Raw genomic sequence first — 24,220 nt, forward strand, 5'->3', positions numbered from 1 at the left:
GCTGAAAGTCAACATAGATACTGCATAAAATCAGCCTACAAAAACTTGTTTTAGGAAAAAATTATTCTCAAAATCGCACAAAAGTCACAGAAAGAAGTTTGAAAGGCAACACGTAAACTGCATATCTAAATGATTCTGCTCAGTGCCAAGCAAACCACATTTCTGTTTTACTGCTGATCTGTTCGGTGCAGCTCAGTTCTGCTCATTAGGCAGTTGTCCCTCACTACAGCAGCCAGACCCACTTCATACTGGCCTTGCTAGTTCATTAGGACACTGTTCGCTCTCTTGGCTCCCGGGGTAAAACACAAACAGTGCGCGGTCTGCCGCTCTGCGCCCTAATCCAGTCATGAAACTGGGCTCTTAAACACTATTGCGGCTAAGCCTGGCCATGTGTGCCTGCGACCTGAGGGACGCGGCCCGCCAGCCTCCAGCCTTAATCTTTCCCTCGTTCTCACTCTCTCCTTCGTCCTCCACCCCGTCGCTATTTCTCCATGCCAGCGTCGCCTCCCTCTCTCCCTCTCTCCTGCCTCCTCTAATGGCATTCTTGAAGAGCTGGCCCCGCCGTGCCGCCCGCTCGCAGTCTCTTAATTAAAATGCTCCCACCGCTCTGTTTATGTGACCGATGACTGTTAAATTAAGATGCTGTCACACTGGGCCGCTACAGTGCTTTTTTATTTATTTTTTTTATTTGCGACTTCCGCCACGAGCGCTAGGCCGCGGGTCTGCGAGCTGACATGTTTTCTTTGTCTGAGGTCGGAATTTACACCATTTAAAAATACACTCCACCTCATTACAGCACTGCCCTAAGGAGGCGAGCAGTCGGCATGGGCTAATAAGGTATGTGTTATACAGAGGCTGATTTTAATAGGGTTTAATGTATGCAAAGGCTGCGCTAAAGTGACATTATACGTCTTGAACAATGCTTTCTGGGGGTGTGGGGAGCTATCGGTGGTAAATCTGCAAATCTTGTGTGTGTGTGTGTGTGTATGTGTGTGTGTGTGTGTGTGTGTGTGTGTGTGTATGTGTGTGTACTGTGGCTGTGTTACACATTGAGCCTCGCCTGGCTTCAAAACATCTGACTGTGTCGACTGAGCCTGAGTAAGTGATGGTGGGAGTTGGAACCAGAGAGAAAAATGAGGATTGATTTTCGTTTGAAAAAATATTCAAAAGAAATGTCCTGCTGATCGACGTCTTGACAATGAATATTGCAAAAGCACCCAATGCGCGATCACCATCAGTTATCATCATTACTCCCATGCCACACCCAGAAACCTCCGGTGAGGAAACTGAAGCAATAAAAAGAGGAATCCTGTCATCGTTTACTCGCCCTCTTATCGTTTCAAACCTGTGTGAGTTTCTTTCATCTGTGAAACACACAAGATGATGTTTTGACCTGTCATTAAAATACAAGTCAATAAAGACCAATAACGTAGGTCAATAACGTGTTAAAATAAAACATTAATTCTCAATACTGGAAAAATACTTAATGATCTAACGATTTGTATAGCAAATAAATTCTGTTCTTTTTACCTTTACAATTACACTGTACAAAATGCAGAGTTCCACACAATTCGATCATGTTGTCCCAGCACAATTTGATTAAACTATTAACAATTAAGAGAATTGAACATAAAACAACTAAGTTGTTCCAAAAAATCACAAGAATTGTGTTGTTTCAGCTCATTTCAAAGTAGTCATTTAAACAAGCAGCAAATATTTTTGGAGTTTATCAAATAATCCTGAAAAAAACATTTTCAAAACTTTTTTTAGCTGCAAAGATGCTACTAATGTAAGAAAAAATGCAACCCAGGCTCATTCTGAAAATGTACCTCTATATACATCTATCTGAAGACCATCAAATAATTCCCAGGAGCTACAGTTTTTTTTCGCAGTATTTGTTTTTACGAGTTCATGAGAGGCAGCTGTTTACGCTTTTTGAGATCTCAGTTCTCTCGTGTGTGCCATCTCGCCTGCTGTTCTCTCGTAAATCCACCCGAGGCTGCTGTCGACTGACTGTTTGACTGACTGAATGACTGACTGATCGACTGACCCATTGTCCCCTTCCCTAAACCCAACCAATAGTATTTTAAAAAGCACCCACCCACTTACTTTCCAAAACCCAACTGACAAATTTAAAAACCAATTCAGAAAAAGAAAGTCCTCGTCTGATTTTTACTACGTTTCATCACACTGCTATTTACTTTTTTTTTTTTTTTGGCTTTTGACCCGTCATTGTGGTCATCTCCTCTCTGCATCTCAAGTCCACCGACGTACATGCGAGCTGACTAGATAAACTGGTAACAGGAGGCAAACCATCCATACGGAGGTAAGCGGTCAGCTGGTAAGCATGAAAAGGAACAGCGTCATACTGCCCCGTAGCAAAAAATGAAATGCAGCCAAACATACTTCTGGCTACATAATTCACGATCTCCAGAAATGTATATAGGGCTACGTTTTCAGAATGAGCTTATGTTGAAGAAATGTTTCTTGAACACCAAATCAGTATATCAAAATGAGTTTTGTGGGACTAAAGACAAATGATGCTAAACATTCAGCGATCACATGGATAAATGAGATTCTATTTCAGTTTGTCACTATTATTACTGTTTTATTTGAATGAATGGATAAATAAAACAAGCCTTAGTGCGAGGAGGAGACAAAAACAGAAAAGAACTCTTATCCTCCCTGTACATTCAAATGAGAGTAAATGATGACAGAAGTGTCTTTTTTGGGGAGGGGGTGAACTTTCTCTTTAAGACCAACAGCAGCAGAAGAAACAAAAGCCTTTTTTGCGGGTCCTGTCTGGATTTTCCCTTTGTGTGGTGGCTCTCTGGGGTTAATGTATGTTAATGTATCATTTATAAAGGTGCTTATTAGTGTGTTGCAGACTGCTGCTTTGTAAAACAATACCGAGCCCTGCTGAGACTGTTAGTTAGAGGCAGGAGCGAGCGAGAGAGAGAAACACAGAGGCGGTCGCGTGTGCCTGCGTTCAAAAGAGCCCCCGCCAGTAATAGGCCAACCCTTGACGCGCTGCCACCTTCTCTACCTGCTGTCCCCTGCCGCTCTTTCCGGAAACTTGACGGCAGATGTTGCAGCGCTAAGCTGGCTCTGAAGTGCCTCTCTAGCTCCCCGGTCTCCCTAACAACACAGTCAAACCACATTAGATCTCTTTATTTGTGCCTCAGGCAAGTTCGGCAGTGCAGCTGTGTCCACCCTCCGCTCTACCTTTGGTGTTGGAGCCCCTCAGGCGGTAAATGGGAGAGCAGAAAGTGTTCAGGCTGTCTTGAAAAAACTACATCTGCTGACAATCCAGCAGTCTGTCTGTGGGCGGGGTGGGGGGAGGGTCCGGGAGGGGTCTCCAAGCTGAACAGATGTCTGCGACAACCTGCTTCCTTACACCTGTACGAGTCCTCGTAACCCCACGGATCCAGCGCTGAAAAATTCATGACCCCGGAGGGTTCCTGTCGGGCATCAAAGCCCCCCCTCCCTTCTCTAGCCAAGCGCACGAAGCCCACCTTGGCTCTGGAGAGGGACTCCTCAGGCTTTGATAGCTCATGCCTGCACCCAGTGCACTTGATCAAGGGCTTGACAGTCTGCACAGTCGAGCTGTGGCCTGACTGAAGTGTGCCAGGGTCCCGCTTGGAGGCTCCAGACCCTCTTCTCAGATGTATTGAGAGTTACAAAGGTTTTAACAGTTTGTTTGAAGAAAGTAAAACAGAACAAGTGGCTCAAGCGTGACTGGGATATTTCAGCTAATGGGATCACCAGCGCCGCGGATGCAGTGACGACTTCTTCAAGATGAAACAAACCCAAACAAATGCTTCAAACTGTGCCCTACTTTGAACAAAAAAATAAAAGTTGATTCTTAGGGTGCATAGACTTTTGAAGCTTGTTTACTTCAGCAGTAATTTTGTCTCTGAAGAGGGTGAACCGTTTGAATATGTTGTATAAAAATATTTGAGTTTTTTTTTACTGCATGAATGTCATTAAAAGTGACAGTAAATACATATCTAATTTTGTAAAATACTTCTATTTCAAATAAATGTGGTTCTTTGGAATGTTGCTCATGTTTTATTGTTTTTTGCTTATCAATTACAAATTATTTTATAATTTATAATTGTTTATTTATTAATTATTTTCTAAATAGTGCTCTTTTACTGTATTTGTATTAAAACAAATGTAAACCTCTTTCCAAAAAAAAAAAAAAAAAAAAACACTCCAAACTTTTCAACGGCAGTCTAATCTGCACAGGAATGAAACGGCACAATGTGCTTAGGTTTAAGGCCCTTAAAATTGTTTGTACACACATATTGCATTACAAAGGTTACAAAAAAGGAAGTGACTGCAATACAAGTTCATGACAGTCTCATCCTGTTATATTTGCAGCGGCAGGGCTTGAGGTTTATGAAACACTTTTAATGTGCATTCACAGGCGCATGTTAAGTTAAAGTGAATTGTGGGGAATTTCCATTCTGTTCCATTCCGTTTTGATGTCTTTTGTTATTATACTGAAACATTATTTTCTTTAAAACAACATATTATTTGGTAATTAGCTGTCGGCATTTGGTCAGAAATAAACAAAGACACACACCCACACAATAAATAGCCTATAAACTGAAACAATATAGCTAATTTACACTGTATTGCTTTATGTATGGCAGTATGTAAACCAATGCCATGTGTTGGCTTATTTTTTTAATATGCACTGAGGTGAACCGACAGTGGCTTACCTTATCTGCAGAAGTTGGTCGCATAACTGAAACTCGGTCATATTGCCGCCGCAAAAGAGCCCACAGTGCGTCAAGACGGCCCTACCATGAAAGAAATACCAAATTGTGGCTTTAGTTTGATTTTCATTTTTACTCATCTAAGCACAGGCATCAGACTACACACAGTGGCACTTCCTGCACATGAAGAATAAAACTCAAATTGAGGAAATGGGACAAAAGATAAAAATGATTGACCTCGATAACAACAGAAAATGACTCACTCTGATTGGTGTATACCACTTGGATTCAGATTGATGGCATGTTTGTGCAGGTGCTCTTGGCTTTTTGACCATGGGTTCTTCTGATTCCTCTTGTATTGACACTACTGCATTCTTAGCCATCTCTAGTCTTGCACCTTCCTCTGTAGACCCTTTTTCTCCCCAACGGACCTTTGAACATTCAAGAAAATATTAAAACAAATTAAATTAAATTTAGATATTTATTAATTCATTTTCTTTTCGGCTTTATTAATCAGGGGTCGCCACAGAGGAATGAACTGCCAACTTATCTAGCATATGTTTTAAGCAGCTGATGCCCTTCCAGCTGCAACTCATCACTGGGAAACACCCATACACTCTCATTCACACACATAGGCTACAGACAAGTACTTGGTAATATATACAGTAACAACATAGGTTAAGATTAGGTTTATTACTCATTTCTTAATCCTTGTCCTCACACTTTAACACTGTGCAGTTTCACAGTTTTCTTTTCACTTCGGACTTTTGTTGTAATTTGACTGTAAGTGCCCTACAAAGTAGACTCCACAGGATATTCCGCAAGGATTTTAGCTTAAAGGGAGTATATATCTTTAATTCAAATGGCATTTTAGTGTGTGATATAGTAATTGTATTTCATTTGTATTTTAATTTTTACATTTTATTCATTTACAAAGGTTTATAATGGAGTTATTTACAGAGGTAAATCCATAAATAAAGGTTTCAAAATGGAATAAAGGTTTCAAGTGCCCAGTTAGAAGGCAACGAAAAAGAAGAGAGCAGATAGCAATGCACTCTGTGTAGGGACCTGTTAATCAAAACACAATTCATGCATGAAGCTCTTTTAAAAAGCTAGTTATCTTGCCCTCTCATCCCCTATTTTTGCACTACTATTTATCATCTTCAGTTATGTTTTATTGTAACTTCTTGTTTAGTGTCATTTGTATTGTGTGTGTGTGTGTGTGTGTATATTTACATTGCACTGAGTAGTAAGATGCACTAAGGCATAATCCCAATTCTATTTTTGTACCCCTACCCCTTCCCTTTGGCGCTTGAAAGGGTGTGAATGGGGAACGGTTTTAAATTTTACCCCTAAGAAATGGGACAGCACTTCAACACCTGCACACGTCATTATATGTCATCATGAGCTCTTGCTTCACATGAGATGGACAACGGCGACTTGCCCAGTTATTTCAGTTGGGTTATTCACTGAATGCAATGATATCATGTTATCATAAAGATATAATGCGGCAATAAGATCGTAACTGTACTGTGCATTTACACCGTGGCCATATTCAATTCAATTAATCTTTATTTGTATAGCGCTTTTACATTGTAGATTGTGTCAAAGCAGCTTCACATAGAAGATTGTAGTGAATTGAAATAGTGTCAGTTCAGTTTTCAGAGTTTAGTTCAGTTCAGTTTAGTTTAGTTCAGTTCAATGTGTTTTAACATTCACTGCTGAGAGTCCAAACATTGAAGAGTAATTCCTCGATGCACAGCTCTACAAGTCCCGAACCATGCAAGCCATATATACATATTCATCAATGTAAACACACAAAAACAACATTAACAAAGCCATTCCCAGCCGCTAGACTTTTCTGACAGCGGATTCAAGTGTCATCGAGTGTCAGATGTAAAAGTATGTAGTGGAACTGCTATACAGGAGTTATTATTAGGGATCATAGAACGCAATATTTTGTCATTTTTATTTTAGTGTTTTTTTTGTTTTGTTTTTTAAGCATGACGGTAAAACACGAACGTGGTTATGAATAAATTAAAACATGTTTGTTTGTTGTTGTAAAAATGGCGACGCAGTGGGTAGCACATTTGCCTCACAGCAAGAAGGTTGCTGGGTCGCTGGTTCGATCCTCGGCTCAGTTGGCGTTTCAGTGTGGAGTTTGCATGTTCTCCCTGCATTCGCGTGGGTTTCCTCCGGGTGCTCCCGTTTCCCCCACAGTCCAAAGACATGCGGTACAGGTGAATTGGGTAAGCTAAATTGTCCGTGGTGTATCAGTGTGTGTGTGTGTGTGTGTGTGTGTGTGGATGCTTCCCAGAGATAGGTTGCGGCTGGAAGGGTATCCGCTGCGTAAAAAAACTTGCTGGATAAGTTGGCGGTTCATTCCGCTGTGGCGACCCCAGATTAATAAAGGGACTAAGCCGACAAAAAAATGAATGACTGAATGTTTGTTGTAAAAATTCATAATAATAAAAAAACACTAATTTGAGGATCTCCTGACTCCCATGTGCAGCCATGCTGTCGTTGTAGAAGGTGTATTCTGGGAAATTTTCTTACCCCTTGGTTTCGAGTGTGGTCCAGAAAAATCTCCCTTTCGAGGGGTCTCTAGCCCTTTCCCTTAGCCCTACACTTTCAAGATAAAGAGAATTTGGACACCCCAACCTCTTAACGTGAACGCGCAAAATGAGGGTTAGGGGTAAGGGGAAGAACTAAGGGGTAGAATTGGGATTGGGCCTTAATCTTATCACACATGCATATAATGTACAATGACAATAAAACACATTTTATTCTATTCTAATCTATTCTACTCTATTCTATCTAAATCAGGTGTGTTAAATAAGACACACAAAATATGCAGAGCTGTGGGGTGCAAGGACCGGGATTGAGAAACACTTGGTTAACTAAACTGATTTATTTCTCGTTTAATGTAATTTACAATAAAAAGTACAAAGTACAGAACACAACAGTAAAATTAAGTACTATTGTGGTTTTTTATTTAGCTTTTTTAACTGCTGTTGCAATTAGTCCTTGGATATTCATGCCTGACTCTTATTGAAAAGGGCTTAATTAAAACTGCGCTCATCAAGCTGTAAGTTAAGGCGCATCAATATAGAACAGCTTTTCTGAAGAGTCCCTGGAAACCCCAAACTGTCAATTAATAAAACATTCTTTGCATCCCACGATTCCCTCTATATATATCAGCATGTGTTCTAAATAAAGAGTTAGCAGGCAGGTTGATCTTAGGTACACCTCCTCCCAAGGTCCACGGAAGGCTTTAGAAATGTAGATAGGTTGTCTGGATGAATGAAAGCTTTCGACACATTAAAGAAAATTGTGCCTGGGTAAACCCTAAGCTTCTCATTTGCTTTCAAACTCAAGGGAAATCGTAGTGGAAAACGGTTTTCCAAGATTTCAGAAGGAACTTCAGTGATGTCTGCTTTATTTGGGAGCATGGAGGATGAGTGGCTGAGTGTTAAACAAACATCTAGCTTTAAGATGGATGTGGTGCCAAGTAGCACATTTCAGCTGAACAAAGTTGAATGACAGACTGGAAGTCAGCAAGATGAATTCATCTCGTCACAGCAGTTCTCAATCCTTCAGCGTCAACATGACTTAAGACAGCAGGACATCATGCGAGCTCAACTGGCAGGGCCCTGTCACGTCAAAAGCATCAGTCAGGAGCTGTGCTACATTTAAGGAGATTCTTATCAGAAACTTTAAGGTCTGCTGAGCTTGACATCACAGACGCAAAGTCTTTTGTGTGAAAAGAACAGCCAATGTTTTTGTGTGGATTAAACTAGAAGAATACACCTTTGTTTCCAAACTCATTTTCAGTGTGTGATTTTTTTTTAGGTATGGACTGCAGTGGTCAGAAACATCTACCCCTCAGCAGTTAAGTATACTTGCATTAAAAACATCTTACAATTAAAATAGAGAAAATTAGAAGTACTGCCATATCAAATTATCAACTTTTAATGAAATCGCTCCAGGGGCGATTAAAAAAAGTTATAATTATATTAGAATGCATTTAGAATAGCAATATCACTCATTCAAATTTGGAATTTCTCAGCATGCAAACAGCCAATTACAAAGAGTTAAGTATTCAGTTGTATCTTTTATGGCTTAGATGGACAATACACAATTTTGCCAAAATGTGTTGGGGAGATAAATACGGTTGATTTAAAAAAAAGTGTATCTGTATACTGGGCCTGTGCATTGATGATTGCAGCAAAAAAGAAAACTTGGTACTGAGTTACTTTTTTTTGCGTTAAAACATTTTCAGTCCAACTTATACTTGACAAATTTAAATTTTTTTCATTTATAACTTTGGGCAGATCCATTTATTATGTTTAATAGCATTATCCTGTTTTTCTAACTAGCTATATATAAGAGTTTGGCAAATTGATTACGTTGACTTGGAAAATAACCCAATTCATGACTCAAAGAACCATAATACCATCCGAAGTGTGAGTCTGTTGTTCTTTTGCATCCTTATCCACTAACCAACAAACAGCTTATACAGGGCTTCTGCAGGTTTTATTAAGTAAAATTTAGGACTTTGTAAGACACTTTTAAGACCATTATGAAAAAAATTTTAGACTTATACATGGCTAAACAGTAAGAGTTATTTCTAGTATTCTTAGTGACACTTTAATGTGTCAAAATAAAAATAAAAAATGTAGTTGTATGCATTTTTTCCACCAAAATATGTCCTTCACCCTTTTTTAAAATGACAGGTTTAACTTTGTTAAAAGTATATTTATTGTTGAGGCAATTACATAAATAATAAAATAAAACGTTTGTGATGCATTTTGAAAACAGAAGATGAGCCCCTGTTCTAATGTGCCATCTCGCTTGAGAAAATTGTTCTCAAAGACTTATTATTTGGGTATTACACATATTCTATATGCCTTCGGCATAATTCAAATGAGCCAGTTTAATGTAGATTAATCTAGATTAATTCCAAGATTACAGTGACATTAATCTAAATAAGAAAAACAATTATCTCTGTTTACCTATAATATATATATATATATATATATATATATATATATATATATATATATATATATATATATATATGAAAACTTTTCTGAAAAAAAAAAAACTAATAATAACAGTGGAAAAAAGTCTGGTAATAAATATAGTAGAAATAAATTGTTTTCCTACATGTGACCTCACTCAAGTCACTCCACTACATGCATGTCCACTCCTCATTTTCCATTTGTGCTTCCCTCTCACCTCAAAATCACCATTGAGAGAAAGCCAAAGAAAAAAACGGATGGTCCAACTTTCCAACAGCCCACTTGCTCCATAATCCAGCCAAAATTACACAAACCCACTTGAACTCTGCACCAATAACCATTGAAAACAAACTGTTTTATGAAACACAATTGAGTAATTTTCGCTTCAAAATTAGGAAAACTGTCAAAAAGCACATTGACGAATCAATACGTGACTTAATAAACACACGAGGTGTTAATAATGTCAGGCAGGTCATGAACACTCCCCAGAGAGAGAGACAGAGAGACAGAAAGAGAGCTGTGGTGGTAGACAACTGGTAAATGCTCAAAGACAGCTGTGATGACATCAAAACCTTTGCTGTCATCAGGGGGCTGCACATCATTATAGATGTCATTAAAATGTAATGTCTCTGTGTTCACCTCCATGCGTTTGATTCCACCAGCTCCTCTTCCCCCATAGTAAGATGCATCCACAGTTGGCCACTTCTTCTTGGGTTCCGGGTCTGGCTCTAGCTTCTGAAAAAAAAAAAAAAAAAAAATACAGACACAAAATTTATCAAATTTAACCACTATATTGTCATGTGCATTTCCTGTAATGTATGTACACCACTGCTTAAGAATGTAAGGTCGGTAAGATTTATTTTTTTTATTCATGATTTATTTAACCTTTTTTACATTTTAGATTTTACAAACATATCAAACAACCCCTATAGAAGTAAATAAAAAATTAAAAGTGAATAAATAAATGAAAATAATGAAAACCCAATTGCACAACTAAATGAGGGGCAGATGTCTACATTTATGCAACAATCTCAATGTTAAAATTCGAGCAATAAAAGATTACAAACTGATGTATTAATATTGAAAAGAGCTAGCAAAGGTGATCAGTCTAGATCAGGGGTGTAAAATCTTGGTCCTGGAGGGCCGGTGTCCTGGATATTTTAGTTCCAACCCCAATGAAACACAACTAGCTAATCAAGCTCTTTCTAGGTATACTAAAAACTTCCATCTTCCAGGCAGATGTGTTGAAGGAAGTTGGAGCTAAACTATGCAAGACACTGGCCCTCCAGGACCAAGTCTAGGTCCAGGTCTAAGTCTTCCAAATTTTAACAATAGTTCTGTTATGTCTTGGAAGGGAGTATCTAATCTTCTCTAGGTTCACAAAATACAAAACCTCTTTAAGCCACCATACATGCGAAGGTGGCTGGGGGCTCTTTCAGTTTAATAAAATTACACACCTAGCAAGCAAAGTAAGAAAGGCCACAAAGTTTAAAAAGTAAGTGGGTACTGTAAAGTTATCAGGCATCACACCAAACAGGCCAATAATAGGTGATGGTGCTATAGAAGTAATGGCTGAAAAAAAGAGAAAAATGAACCCCAGAATGAGGAATGTCGAGAACATATGGGTTAAAGTGGCTAAACCCAAATGAATCGGTAAGATTTGTAAAATGTTTTAAGGGATGTCTCTTATGATTATAGAAACATATTACTTTAATTAAACACAGGTCAGGCTTAATACATTTGTGAATACCAATCTAATTCTTTCAGGCTACTGTGATGAAAAGCATTTATTTGAAACAGAATTTATTTGAAGCATAACCCAATGTTTTGTCAAATATGGACAAAATCAACATTGGTTTAATTTTTTCAGTTAAATTTAAATGCCATTTTTTAACCCAATGGTTGAGTTTGTTGATATTTTACCAAAGGTTGGGTTACAACTAGGGATGTCCCGATCAGGTTTTTTTGCACCTCGAGTCAGAGTCATTTGATTTTGAGTATCTACCGAAACACGATCCAATACTTCTATGTTACATAAAAATAAAGAGCAAAGAAACAGATCTGGTATGGTCCTTTTTTTTAAATTCACCTTATTTTAACATTCAACTGTTTCTGTTCTCATCAAGGCCATTTGCAAAGGCACTAAAAGATCTCATCAACTTTATAATATGTCCAGACAGCAGCGCAGATACTTGCACTTTCCACTTCAAGCTGCTTCTGTATTTTTGCCTGCATTTAACCAATAGCGTCTCTGCAACAAACTGATGTCATGCCGCACTAATTCCAACTCTGTGCCACTGCAAGTTAAAAAATAATGAGTGTATATATATATATATATATATATATATATATATATATATATATATATATATATATATATATATATATATATATATATAAATATATACCACAAATAATATATATAATATAATTATTTATTTATTTATTTATTTATTTGAGTCCTGATCAGGAAGTAACATGCGATTCCGATCGAGTCTAAAACCCTGTAATGGGGCCAGATTTCCGATCACGTGATCGGATCTGGACATCCCTAGTTTCAACAACCCAGCATATTTTACAGATCAAAGCATTCTTACAGGTGGAGGTGGAGGAGGTCTTTGTGGAGGTGGGTCTTTAATAACCTGTGAAGAGAGAAAAAAAATCTAAATTAAGCAAAGTTATTTCTTTCTAAGGACTTGATACGCAACTGAACAACTGGAGCATGGCACCACGGCCACTGATTACAGGGATCTGCTTGTAAACTAACGCTGTAGGCCCCAAGTGCAAAATAAAGAAAGACCAAAAATCAACTTGTTGACAGGGGAGTCTTTGGGGGTGAGCACGGTGGTCCGTTTATCTCTTAATTAATTGGACGAGGTTCAATGCTCCCCTGCAATCCCCCAATCATAAAGTCCTGAGGAATTAATTAGCTGCAATGAAATGCAGAAGGGAAGCTTGGGCTTCACTCCAGGCTGATCCCCAGTGTAAAGGAGAGGAGCGTTAACAGGATAGCAGCGCTCTCTCTGACTGCTTATCCATCACGAGAAACACAGTCAGCAGGTGACTTCTCTCACAGACACGATGTCTTCCTCACTGGAAGTGTCCTCAGCAAACTGCTTATCAACTGACCTGACACATCTCAACCACTCTTGAACATGATGGATAAATGTGTTCGTAGACGAAAGTGAGTTTTGAGAAATGACCGAGCAGCTAAACCTATGTGACCTCGTTTGAATATACCAGTCCTATTCACTTATCACGGAGGTTAAAAGAGCAAACTACTGCAATATAATGACTACATATGTAATTTGAAAAGCTCAGCAAGCTCGAGTGTCTATAACTCTCAGAATAGGTTCCAACAATCTAGATAAAACGCCTTGGATGTGACCATGTTTCACCTGTCAAATGTAACCCCTTCTACTACGGAGGCTTTCCAAAATGGAAGCAAGCCTTGTCTCATTAAACATGAAAGATGGATACACTGCCACTGCAGGTTAAGCATTTACTAAATTAGTTTTCAGGAAAAAATGCCTTTTAATCATCACATATCATGGGTAGAACAGCTGTTTCATTCACATTAAAGCGCACTGATACCATTTCGCCATTGTTGCCATTATAATGATGGAAAATGATCAATTAGAGTTAATTAATTGCTCTTTGACTCATAAACGACTGTTGGAAAATCGAGTCGTATTCGTATTCGTGGGGCCCCGGCGTGCGATGATTAACATAACTTTGGACAGAACCTTGTGCTAAAGGATTAGCTTTTTTTTATTGAGTAATTAAAGATTAGATTTATATTTGCCAGACATATTGTGGGATAAATAAGGCATTACACAAATGACATGCTGGGCTGTTAGGTTTTCAAACTACCTGACGGACAGATGTGAAGTGGGGACAACCCTTTCAATGTGCTTCGGACGATGAAGAGCTGATAATTAAATCCAAAACGTCAGTGTACTTAGCCATCTGACACTCGCATGAGGGGCTGAGGACTAGTGGCACAGCTGTGGACTCGACCAATCACAGTCCAGCGGTGTAACGTCCCCATATGGCTTTCGGGATAATTGTCCAATTGGAGTTTATAATCTGTTCATTTCACCCCTCTGAACACACTGTTGTGGCAAGCTGTTTCCCTGGCTTAACATGATCATGGACAAGTAGCAGGTAGCATATTTGCAAATTAAAACGGTGCATTTCCATTAACATAAAATTAACCTATTTGCAGTACAACAACAAATGAATGGCCTAAGAGTGTGTTATCAAAACATAAATAAACAGATGTCTTTATCAAAAGATAATTGCGTTTTAATAGGATATAAATAAAAGTACTTTTAATAGGAAAAATCTTTAAAAAAATCTTAATTTTATGTAAGCATTCCTTTAATCCTTATATATTGTAAAAAGCTACTGACCTTATCTTTCGCGTACGAGTGGGAGCAGCCATTTCCTTTTGGCTCGAGACTTCCGGTCTTATTCACTTCCATTTATTTTTAATGTTAAAAAAGCTCGTTATGCTGATTGAAGTTGTAAACTGACATTTTTTTATTATATGATTCTGCTTTGTATTATATGATAGGCAACTGAATCGGAAGTTCTAAAACAATTGCAAAAACGAGCACACTTATTGAAAAATAAGATCAATGGAAAAAAAGGAAGAAGTCAAATTGAAAATTTTAGGTTTGTCTACATTTACTTGATTTATTATGTTTGGGTAAAATGTAATTATTTGTTTTACTCTAAAAATGTGTAATAGAAAATCCTTAAATACAAAAATAAATGTAATTCAGAGAATCTTGTAAAAAAACAAAAAACAAACAAACTATCATAACACAAATGGCCATAATAATAAATATGCTGTAAAAATTTGTATTCACCAAATATTGATTACTTAACTTATCATTAACAGTCAAAATATTGGTATTGTTTAACTTTTTTTACTACTATAATGGTGTTGCGTATGCACCCTATACTTCAACCCATACACTTGAGGTGCATTTTAATGACGCTTGAGAACTCGAACCTTGATGTTTGCAGACTGTCAGCTACAGTGCTCAGCATAATTGAGTACACCCCATTTTGAAAATTAATATTTGTATGCATTTCTAAGTGAATATAGGCAATGTATTTAGGTGCATTTAAACAAAACAGATTTAGTAAACAGATATACTTATTAAAATAATATAGTAGTCACCAAACAAGTTTAAAAATCTAAAGATAATACAATTAAATTCAAGCAAAATATTGCAAAAATAAATTACAACCTACATAATTTCAACTAAATTTTTACATATCTTTGCTTCTCTTAATTTTTCCTCCTTTTTAAAATTAAATTTAACACTTTTCTATGACGGGCGATGCGGTGACGCAGTATGTAGTGCTGTCGCCTCACAGCATGTTCTCCTGGCGTTTGCGTGGGTTTCCTCCAGGTGCTCTGATTTTTCCCACAGTCCAGACATGCAGTACAGTTGAATTGGCTAGGCTAAATTGTCTGTACTGTATGAGTGTGAATCAGTGTGTATGGATTTTTCCCAGAGATGGGTTGCAGCTGGAAGGACATTCGCTGCGTAAAACATGCGCTAAATAAGTTAGCGGTTCATTCCGCTGTGGCGACCCTAGATTAATAAAGGGACTAAGCCGAAAAGAAAATGAATGAATGAATGAGTTTTTCTATGACATTTAAATTTGGGTGTACTAGGTTTTGAGCCATTATCGTAAGTTAGTTTGTTAGATAAGCTCCAGATTTGGCTTTAGAACTGAAAATTCTAATGTATATGCACAAGTATAATGTTGTATAGCTTACTAGTAAAATAATGAATTTAAAAGATAGGTTTGTGAGAGGTCTACTTATATATGCTGAGTACTGTATATGCCTCTTCTGTTAAAGCCACAAAGGGAAATAAGATGTTTGTTTGATTGGTTTTCTGTTTTCTGTTTCGTGCAAATGTATATAATTAAATCCTATAAATAAAGTATTAAAAAAATAAATAAAAATTGGCATTGGGCTGTCTAAAATGTATTGTTTGCTGAAAATGACAAATAAATCAAATTTGGAAGAAATGTCAACAACATTTTACAGAATTAAAATCTCTTAATTTTTTTTGCATAGCCCCATTTATGTACGTGACGTAAAATTTCTGCAAATCTAAAAAAATAAATTGTTTAGCTAGATACTAATGTGTGTGTTTCAGCAGGGATGAGGTGCTTCTGTATTTCTCTGATTGCTGAAAACTGGCAAGGCTGAGTTTAAATATTAACAAAGCACACATGGCCCTTCTCTTGTGCCGGGGTCCCTGATGGAGAGGAACAGCAGCTCCTCCACCAAGACAAACAGGGCCGAGTCCAGACATGCTGCGGGGGGTTTACATTTTAATGCCTTTGTTGGTTTTCCAAAATATGCTTCCATCTCATCCTGGAATGACTCCCACCAGGTTCTCAAAGAGAGGTGGTGCATATCATTTGCTGGTGCAGTGGCGCTGATTGCTATAGTCATACTCGCCAGCTTCACTAATTCTAGACATTCTAAGTGCACCATCCATGTATAAAAGTGCGTTAGAAAGCCTGAAATGTGCTGCCTTTTTTTCTTAAAGCATAGTAAAGAGAACTTTTTGTGAAAAGTGAGAGAGAAAAAAACAACAGGAAAAGAGATTCTTCTTTTTTTTGCACTTATGAAATGCTTCAATATTTCTGGCAGCTGTTCTGGTTGCACATATCAGATGAATAGTCAGGATGTGGTCAGGTCTGTTGCTGTATATTGTGCTGCTTTAAATTATCTCGAGTTCAAAGTTCAACCACAATCTTTTCTAGCTAGCTAAATGTAAACACAGCCTAAATTTAACACCAAAAAATCAATACAGTCACAAACAATATAGACAGTTTCTATACTGCAAATGAATTATGTAAACCACAAGACAATTAAAAGAAAATGCAGAATAGGTAAATCTGACAGACTTTTAATTTGGTGGTGATTTACCTTTTTAAATTTAATACCAATGCAGATTCTGTGAGTAAAATTCTTCCACATGAAAGTACTGAAGACGTGTAAAACTTACGACAGTGCAGCATAGAGGCCAGAACCACCACATCAGAGCCAAAGCCAACAGGAGAAAAAGCACCAAGAACACAATGGCCACCACTGTGCCGTCCGACTAATGAGAGAAGGAGCATACAGTACATATGCACTTACAAAAATAATAATAGCATTAAATGTTATGTAAACAGAAAATAAAGAACAGACTATGTCAATCAAATCCATAATACAAAAGTTATTTGTATAATTTTTTTCTACATTTGAATCTGAAGTATAGAGGCTGTAGAGATATTTAAGGCTTGTTTTCCATTTGATTTCCTGTTTGACTTACACATGAAGAGGCAGTGATGATGAAAGCACTGGTGATATATGATGTTCCACTGTTCAAACTGATCAGAACCTCCATTTGCCTGTAGAAAAGTAACAAACAGGCTGATTAGGGAGGTATTTTACAGTAATTACCAGTGTTACAATTGGTTGGGTTAAAACATTTCCATAAAAAATGAAAGAAAACTAAAACTCATACTGAAATGAAATAAAATTGCTGAAACTATTGCAAAAGAGGGTGGCACAGTGGCTCAGTGGTTAGCACTATCGCTTGACAGCAAGAATGACAGGTATAAGTCTTAGCTGGGCCAGTTGGCATTTCTGTGTGGAGTTTGCAGGTTCTCCCTGTGTTCAAGTGGGTTTCCTTCGGGTGCTCCAGTTTCCCCCACAGTCCAAAGACATGCGCTATAGGTGAATTGGGTAAACAAAATTGGTTGTAGTGTATGTGTGTGAATGAGTTTCCCAGTTCTAGGTTGAAGCTGGAAGAGCATCCGCTACGTAAAACATGTGGCGACCCTTGATAAACTAAGTATTTTAAAATAAACTATTCAAACTGATCAGAAACTCTATTTGTCTGCAGGAAATGAACAAACACGTACATTGAGCCAGTATTTTAAAGTCACACTGAAAGTACTTTATACAGTACAATACCAGTATATAATACAATATATCCAGCTTCACTTGCTGCAATTTTATTTATTTATTTATTTTTTGGTAAACAAGGTTTGAGAGATTAATGTTAAAGCAGATATGGGGAAGCTAATATAGAGAAATAGTACAGCTGGGGATTATTTGGATGTAGTACTGTATGACTCATTTTCTGATTAAAAAAAAAAAAAAAAAAATATATATATATATATATATATATATATATATACATACAGTTGAAGTCAGAATTATTAGCCCCCCTAAATTATTAGTGCCCCTGTTTATTTTTTCCCCCAATTTGTGTTTAATGGAGGGAAGATTTTTTTCAACACATTTCTAAGCATAATAGTTTTAAAAACCTATTTCTAATAACTGATTTTTTTTTATCTTCACCATGATGACAGTACATAATATTTTACTAGATATTTTTCAAGACACTTCTATAAAGCTTAAAGTGACATTTAAAGGCTTAACTAGGTTAATAAGGTGAACTAGGCAGGTTAGGGTAATTAGGCAAGTTATTCTATAATGATGGTTTGTTCTGTAGACTATCGAAAAAAAAAATAGCTTAAAGGGGCTAATAATTTTGTCCCAAAAATGTTTTTTAAAAAATTAAAAACTGCTTTTATTCTAGCCGAAATAAAACAGATAAGACTTTCTCCAGAAGAAAATATATTATCAGACATACTGTGAAAATTTCCTTGCTCTGTTAAACATCATTTGGGAAATATTTAAAAAAGAAAGAAAAAATCAAAAGGGGGCTAATAATTCTGACTATATATATATATATATATATATATATATATATATATATATATATATATATATATATATATATGTAACTGGCAGTGTTAAATAATTTTCACGCAAAAAGGAATTAAAACTTAAATTATACTTAAACAAAATAGTAATTAAAAATATAAATAAAATCTACAACTTTTTTACAAAACTAACTTTAACAGAAGCAGAACAAGATAGAACTGATCCAAATGCTCACCGGTGCCATGACAATTATTTAAAGTTTAATTTCTACAGAATTTGAGCTGAATTCTCTTTTATTTACTGAGGAAGAGAGTTGAAGGTGGCTCGCAATTAAGGCACTAATGATGAACGGCATTGTAATTTCCATATGTCTATTATGCAGGAGACAATTACCATGGGGCTAATGAGAATCCTCAAGCAGGAAATCGACTGACTGAACGCCTGAGATCCCTCCCAAAATGAGAGAATATGTTAAAAAGACAGGCCACTGTCTGCAGAGCCAATGATGATGCAGACATAGCAGAGAAAGAGTTACCTACAGCAAACAACCAAGATTACACTAACGCTTTAGTCATGAATGAAGCATTCCCAATGAGACTAACTTAACTTCAAAGGCAACACTAAGTGAAAAACTAACTTTCTGCAGAATGTTTCCCATAACAACCTGAACCACACTTTAAAATCTCAAAGTGCTGAACTGTAGTTTATTCAATCCAGCTTGAACTGTCTAAATCTAAAATCTAGTCCTGAGGCTGCAGCAAGCTTGTAAAAGGGTTTTTTGCATGTTAACTAGGTCTGTGTGCTGATTCTGAATGGATGAGAGGAGAGGCTAATTTAGCTGACATACTCAATACATGCAAATGGGAGGCAGGTTGCTAATCAAGCTGGATACATGTATGTTTGGTGAACGGAGAAGAAGCGATACGCTAAATGATTTTATTTCATCGCACTTGACTTGACGCTCTAAAATTTCTCAGATCACCTTTGTTCAGAACGGTTGGCAGTTCTGGGGGAATACCTATGTGATGCTTCGTAAGAGGTGATTATATTAAATCAGTATTCCTGAAAGCTGCAATTGGAACCAAACATGTCAATCAATGAAAGCTGATTTTATTTCTCTATAGAGGCACTCTGAATCACAAACCATGATAGGATGCCAATTTTCAAACATTTTATGATAAACTCCGAAAGGCATTCCCAATATTTATATTGAAAACAGGTGAATCCCATGACAAACAAAACTGTTTCTAACTTTGACTGCCTCGTCTGGTTTTATTTTGTCTAGAAATGTAGAGAAGAAAAACATGTCACAGAAGTTCAGCAGGATGAGTCAAGCACATGGACACAAAAGTGCTCTTGGCATCACAGAAGGCCCCCCATAGCACCACAGGAGACTGAGAGTGGTGTGTGAGTTTTTCTTGTCACAAAGCACATGGTGACGGAAACTGAAAGTGACGTAGCTGAATGGCACTACAAGAGCTTTCATAATCTTAATTTTCAAATAAAAGCTAACACCCTGCATTATTGAAGTTATAACATATCAATCAGCTCTGGCAGACTTCCGCAAAAAGGCAACAAGGCCCATCTGAACTTCCAGAACATTTAAATCTTTTAGATTCAGTGTCAAGTTATGACATTGCAGAGTTTTCTTGAAATGAGGCTGTGTCTGATGCTACTGTATTATTTTAGTGCGAAATAAAAGGTGCCATAGAATGCATTTATACAATATTTTTTAAATAATTCTCTGATATCTACACAGAAACTATCTGGCTTAGATAAGTGCAGAATAAATCTCCAAAAAATGGAGCATGAATTGCCCCGCGAATAAATGTCTCTACTTTTACCTTATTTGGAAGGGCTATAAATAATAATAAGCTCTCGTTATAAACATACATGAAAAACTTCACAATATCCTATACATGTTAAACTAAAAAAAACAAAAGCATGCCTCTTTGGGTTGGAGTTAAATAAATTTATAATCTGGCTTTTCCGAATTTTGTATTATGATGAGCTGCAAACAGATGCAGTGCTGTTGCATTGACTTACTGTACACTAGAGTTAATGCCTGTTCTGTTTTCAAAATAAGAGACCCCCACACATAGGAAATACAATAAGCTGTGCAAAATTTGGGAGATAAAAAATGTTAATTATTGTAATCTCGTTAGAAAATGTTGTGGCCAATCAAACACTGCTTGGGACATGCATATTAACGAGTGGGTATTTTGTTCAAAATTTGCTTGTTTTTCAACTGGATTTTAAAACCATAACATTTACATGGTGTTTGAGATTTTTGGTACTGTATGTCATTTTCATTTACTAAACTGTTTCAAGTACTAAACTCTGTTTTTCCCTCTATGGTACCAAATGAAACGTATGTTCTAATTAGATACACTACAGGTCAAAAGTTTGGAGTTTTTTTTTTATTTATTTATTTTTTTAACGAAAATTATTCTGTTCACCAAGGTGACATTTAATAAAGGTTTAAAAAATTAAATTGTTAAATATTTATTAAAATTTTTAATTATATGCTATTTCAAATGAAATTATTACTCCAGTGATTATTGCTTTTATTACTATTAACATTAAAAATAATAATATTAAAAACAATAATATTAGTAACAATAACAACAGACTGAAGACTGGAGTAATGAAGCTAAAAATTCATTATTAATATCACTGGAATAAATTAAATGATAAACTAATTTTGGACAGTTATATTATAGTGCAATAAAATTTTACAATTTCACAATGTGTACTGTATTCTTGATGAAATAAATGCAGCCTTAATGAGCAGGATAAGCTTTTTTTTAAAAACATTTAAAAACCCCACTGACCCTAAACTTTTGATTGGTAGTGTAAATAAATTGATAATAATAATATGATATAATACAACTTTTTCTCTAAAATGAAGTAAATGTTTTCGATAAATAACCTCATTACTAATTCATCTTCAAACCATCTTTCTCCAGATTTATCCATGGTCAGTCTTAAATGAGTTTATACTAGGACTATTTTAGAGTTGTTGTGGCGGTCCCGGCTGCCCAGTACCTGTGTGACTCATCATATCCATAAACAGAAAATAGTAGCCCTAAACAGAGAGCAGTTTTTTGTACTGCTACATACAGTACTGTAGCTTTTATTTGCTTCTAGTTATGTAGCAGTTTTCTGGAACTTTTATTTTTTCATTTTTCATTTTTCACTTATAGCAAATATGTACTAAATTGATTGAAAGTGTGACATCTATATTACAAAAACAATATTGCAAACAACTGATCTAATTATTAAAAGCTGAGATTTAATAAAGTATATAGTATGGCTTACACAACATTATAATACGTTTAAATCTATTATCAACATTGATAATAATAATAAATATTTATTGAGCAACTAATCAGCAAATTCAGTAGAATCAATGATCTCTTGATGAATCTTGACATTAACGACTGTAGCAATTATGCCTAAAATTAGGCTTTGCATCACATAAATAATAATTTACAATTTAAAATGTGTTAAAATAGGATTCAGTTATTTTAAATAGTAATAAAATGCCATTCTATAACTAATTAACTAAGTGGCCTCAGCTATTAAGTATGCCTACATGACTAAGTATTTAATGTGTCACTATTTGATGTTCTGGAAAGTCCCCACAATACTACTGCAAATGAGTTCGTTGGAAGTAAAGTTAGGTGCAATTACAAATGTTAATAAAGGTGGTCCCACTTTATATAAGTTGGCCTTAACTAATATGCACCTGCACTGCAATTAATCATTTGTTACAATGTACTTTGTGCAAATACATGTTTTAGCATTGTACTTATGACAATAAATGCCTGCATGTAATTACATCTGTAATTAATTTCAGTAATTACACTGTTGACCATCCCTTACACCTTAACCCAGCAAAAAACCTACCAATACCACCAAAACTGTCCCCAACTGTATCCCACCTCATGAACACCAGAATTGTTCTGCATTACATTATGAACACAGTAAGTACATTGTAGCTAAGGACACCAAATAAAAAACAGGACCATAAATGTTAAATGCCACCATTTGAAGTGCATCTGCAATGTGCTCACAAGTATATATTCATCGTATTGTGTGAATATTTTATATCAAATAGCTAAATACAGTACATGACATACATTTTTATCTCCCCCAAACTTTAAACTACAAATAAGCTAATTGAAATTCTGATTAGCTATCTTGAAGACACTTTCCAACACTGATGAAAAGATCTAACCTAAGCAGATATGCTCTAAAAATCAAACAAACCATTTAGTACACCATTGCATTTCAGAGAGAATGACCATCTCTTTATCATCTAGCAGAGTGAGAGAGGAGGAGCTCTGGTGAAGGCAGCGCTGCCATGTTATCCGGGCGCATCTCCCACCCCCTGTGCAGATGGAACTAAAATGGCGCCCTGACAGATCAGATTGATTATTGATGAGACACGTTCCACCACTCACGCTGCAGGCAGGTGTCAGGTCTGTCCCTCAGTTATTTTTCTCACTCCGCTGTTGTTGTGAAAGCGCAGGTGAGGACATGCTGCTGCCAGACAAAAGTTCCTCACCCCCTCCAGCCAAAGGCTCGAAGGGACGGGCCGGCCAGCGCTAATGGGCAGCCTGACAGATGCCCTAGATCCTGCTCTGACGAACCAACAGCTGTCGTTGCAGATGAGACCCTGATATCTGCCACTACGTCACTGAACCGCAAAGACCCTTTGAATCCCAGAAAGACACTATTTGAAAGTCCCCGATGGCGTGTCCAGCATGGGTTGTTCAGCGTCACCCAAATACAGTACGCTTATATTTTTGATTCACAGTGAAGTACTTTCCAAGTGGCAAAGCGAGAAATGGACAGTCTTCTGAACGCAAACTGGACAGATGGTTGGGAATGGACAGAGAGCGGTGGAAAAAGGCAGAGAGAGAAATTTCTAGCACTCAGACATGTTGCAGGTGTTATGCGCTTGCCTATTGTCAGTGCACAGTGAATTATTTAAATGGGAGCGTGGAAAAGGGAATCGGTGCATCTGTCGCACATCCTTTTAAAGCCCTCCACCAGATGTGTTTACTAGCCGTTCATAGCAGCAAACTACTTAATGGGTCACAGTTGCCAGCCAAGAGTTAATTAAGCAAGCCTTTTGAATGGCGACCACGTATAAAGGATCAAACGTCCAGGGTAAGTCAGACCATAATTTCACACAAGCTGCTCACAGCTAATCCCAGATCTACACAGGGAGCTGTGTTGCTCAATTCAATAACGTAATGCAGTAGCATGACATTTTAGGCTGGTGTATCGCATGATAATTTAAGAGGTCACAATTCCTCAGCTTAAAGTACGCATTATAGGCTGTTGCTATCCGTTTCAATGATGTGAGAAACATTTAATTGACTTCAAAAACAAACATTGAAAAATGTCGATGACACTTGCTAGTTTGTGCAACATGAATACTTACTGTCCAACTGTATACAGCACTGGAGCAGGACATAGGATGTAGTCAATCTTCACTTTGGTTGGTTTTTGTTCTGCAAAATAAATCAGAGGTTTGATTGTGTTATGATCCATTGCCAAACTAGATGAGGAACCCACCTCCCCCAAGATATGTATCACAAGGCCATTTGTTATATTGTAGAAGCTTGCTAGAACTGCTGACGTGTTCATTTGAGTTAGGATACAGTGCCATTTTTTTTTCCATTGAA

General features: G+C 36.9%; 1 protein-coding gene across 1 annotated transcript in view; it reads right to left on the minus strand.

The window, feature by feature from the left end:
- Window positions 1–24,220, minus strand: part of antxr2a (ANTXR cell adhesion molecule 2a) — an 85,029-nt gene that overhangs the window by 34,765 nt on the left and 26,044 nt on the right. Inside the window, 7 exon segments of the mRNA NM_001044709.2 lie at window positions 4,731–4,811; window positions 4,991–5,158; window positions 10,391–10,486; window positions 12,349–12,393; window positions 16,804–16,899; window positions 17,113–17,191; window positions 23,977–24,046. Coding sequence (NP_001038174.2) covers window positions 4,731–4,811; window positions 4,991–5,158; window positions 10,391–10,486; window positions 12,349–12,393; window positions 16,804–16,899; window positions 17,113–17,191; window positions 23,977–24,046 — 635 coding nt within the window.

Source organism: Danio rerio, chromosome 5, assembly GCF_049306965.1.
Source record: "Danio rerio strain Tuebingen ecotype United States chromosome 5, GRCz12tu, whole genome shotgun sequence".
In the NCBI taxonomy this organism is placed as follows: Eukaryota; Metazoa; Chordata; class Actinopteri; order Cypriniformes; family Danionidae; genus Danio; species Danio rerio.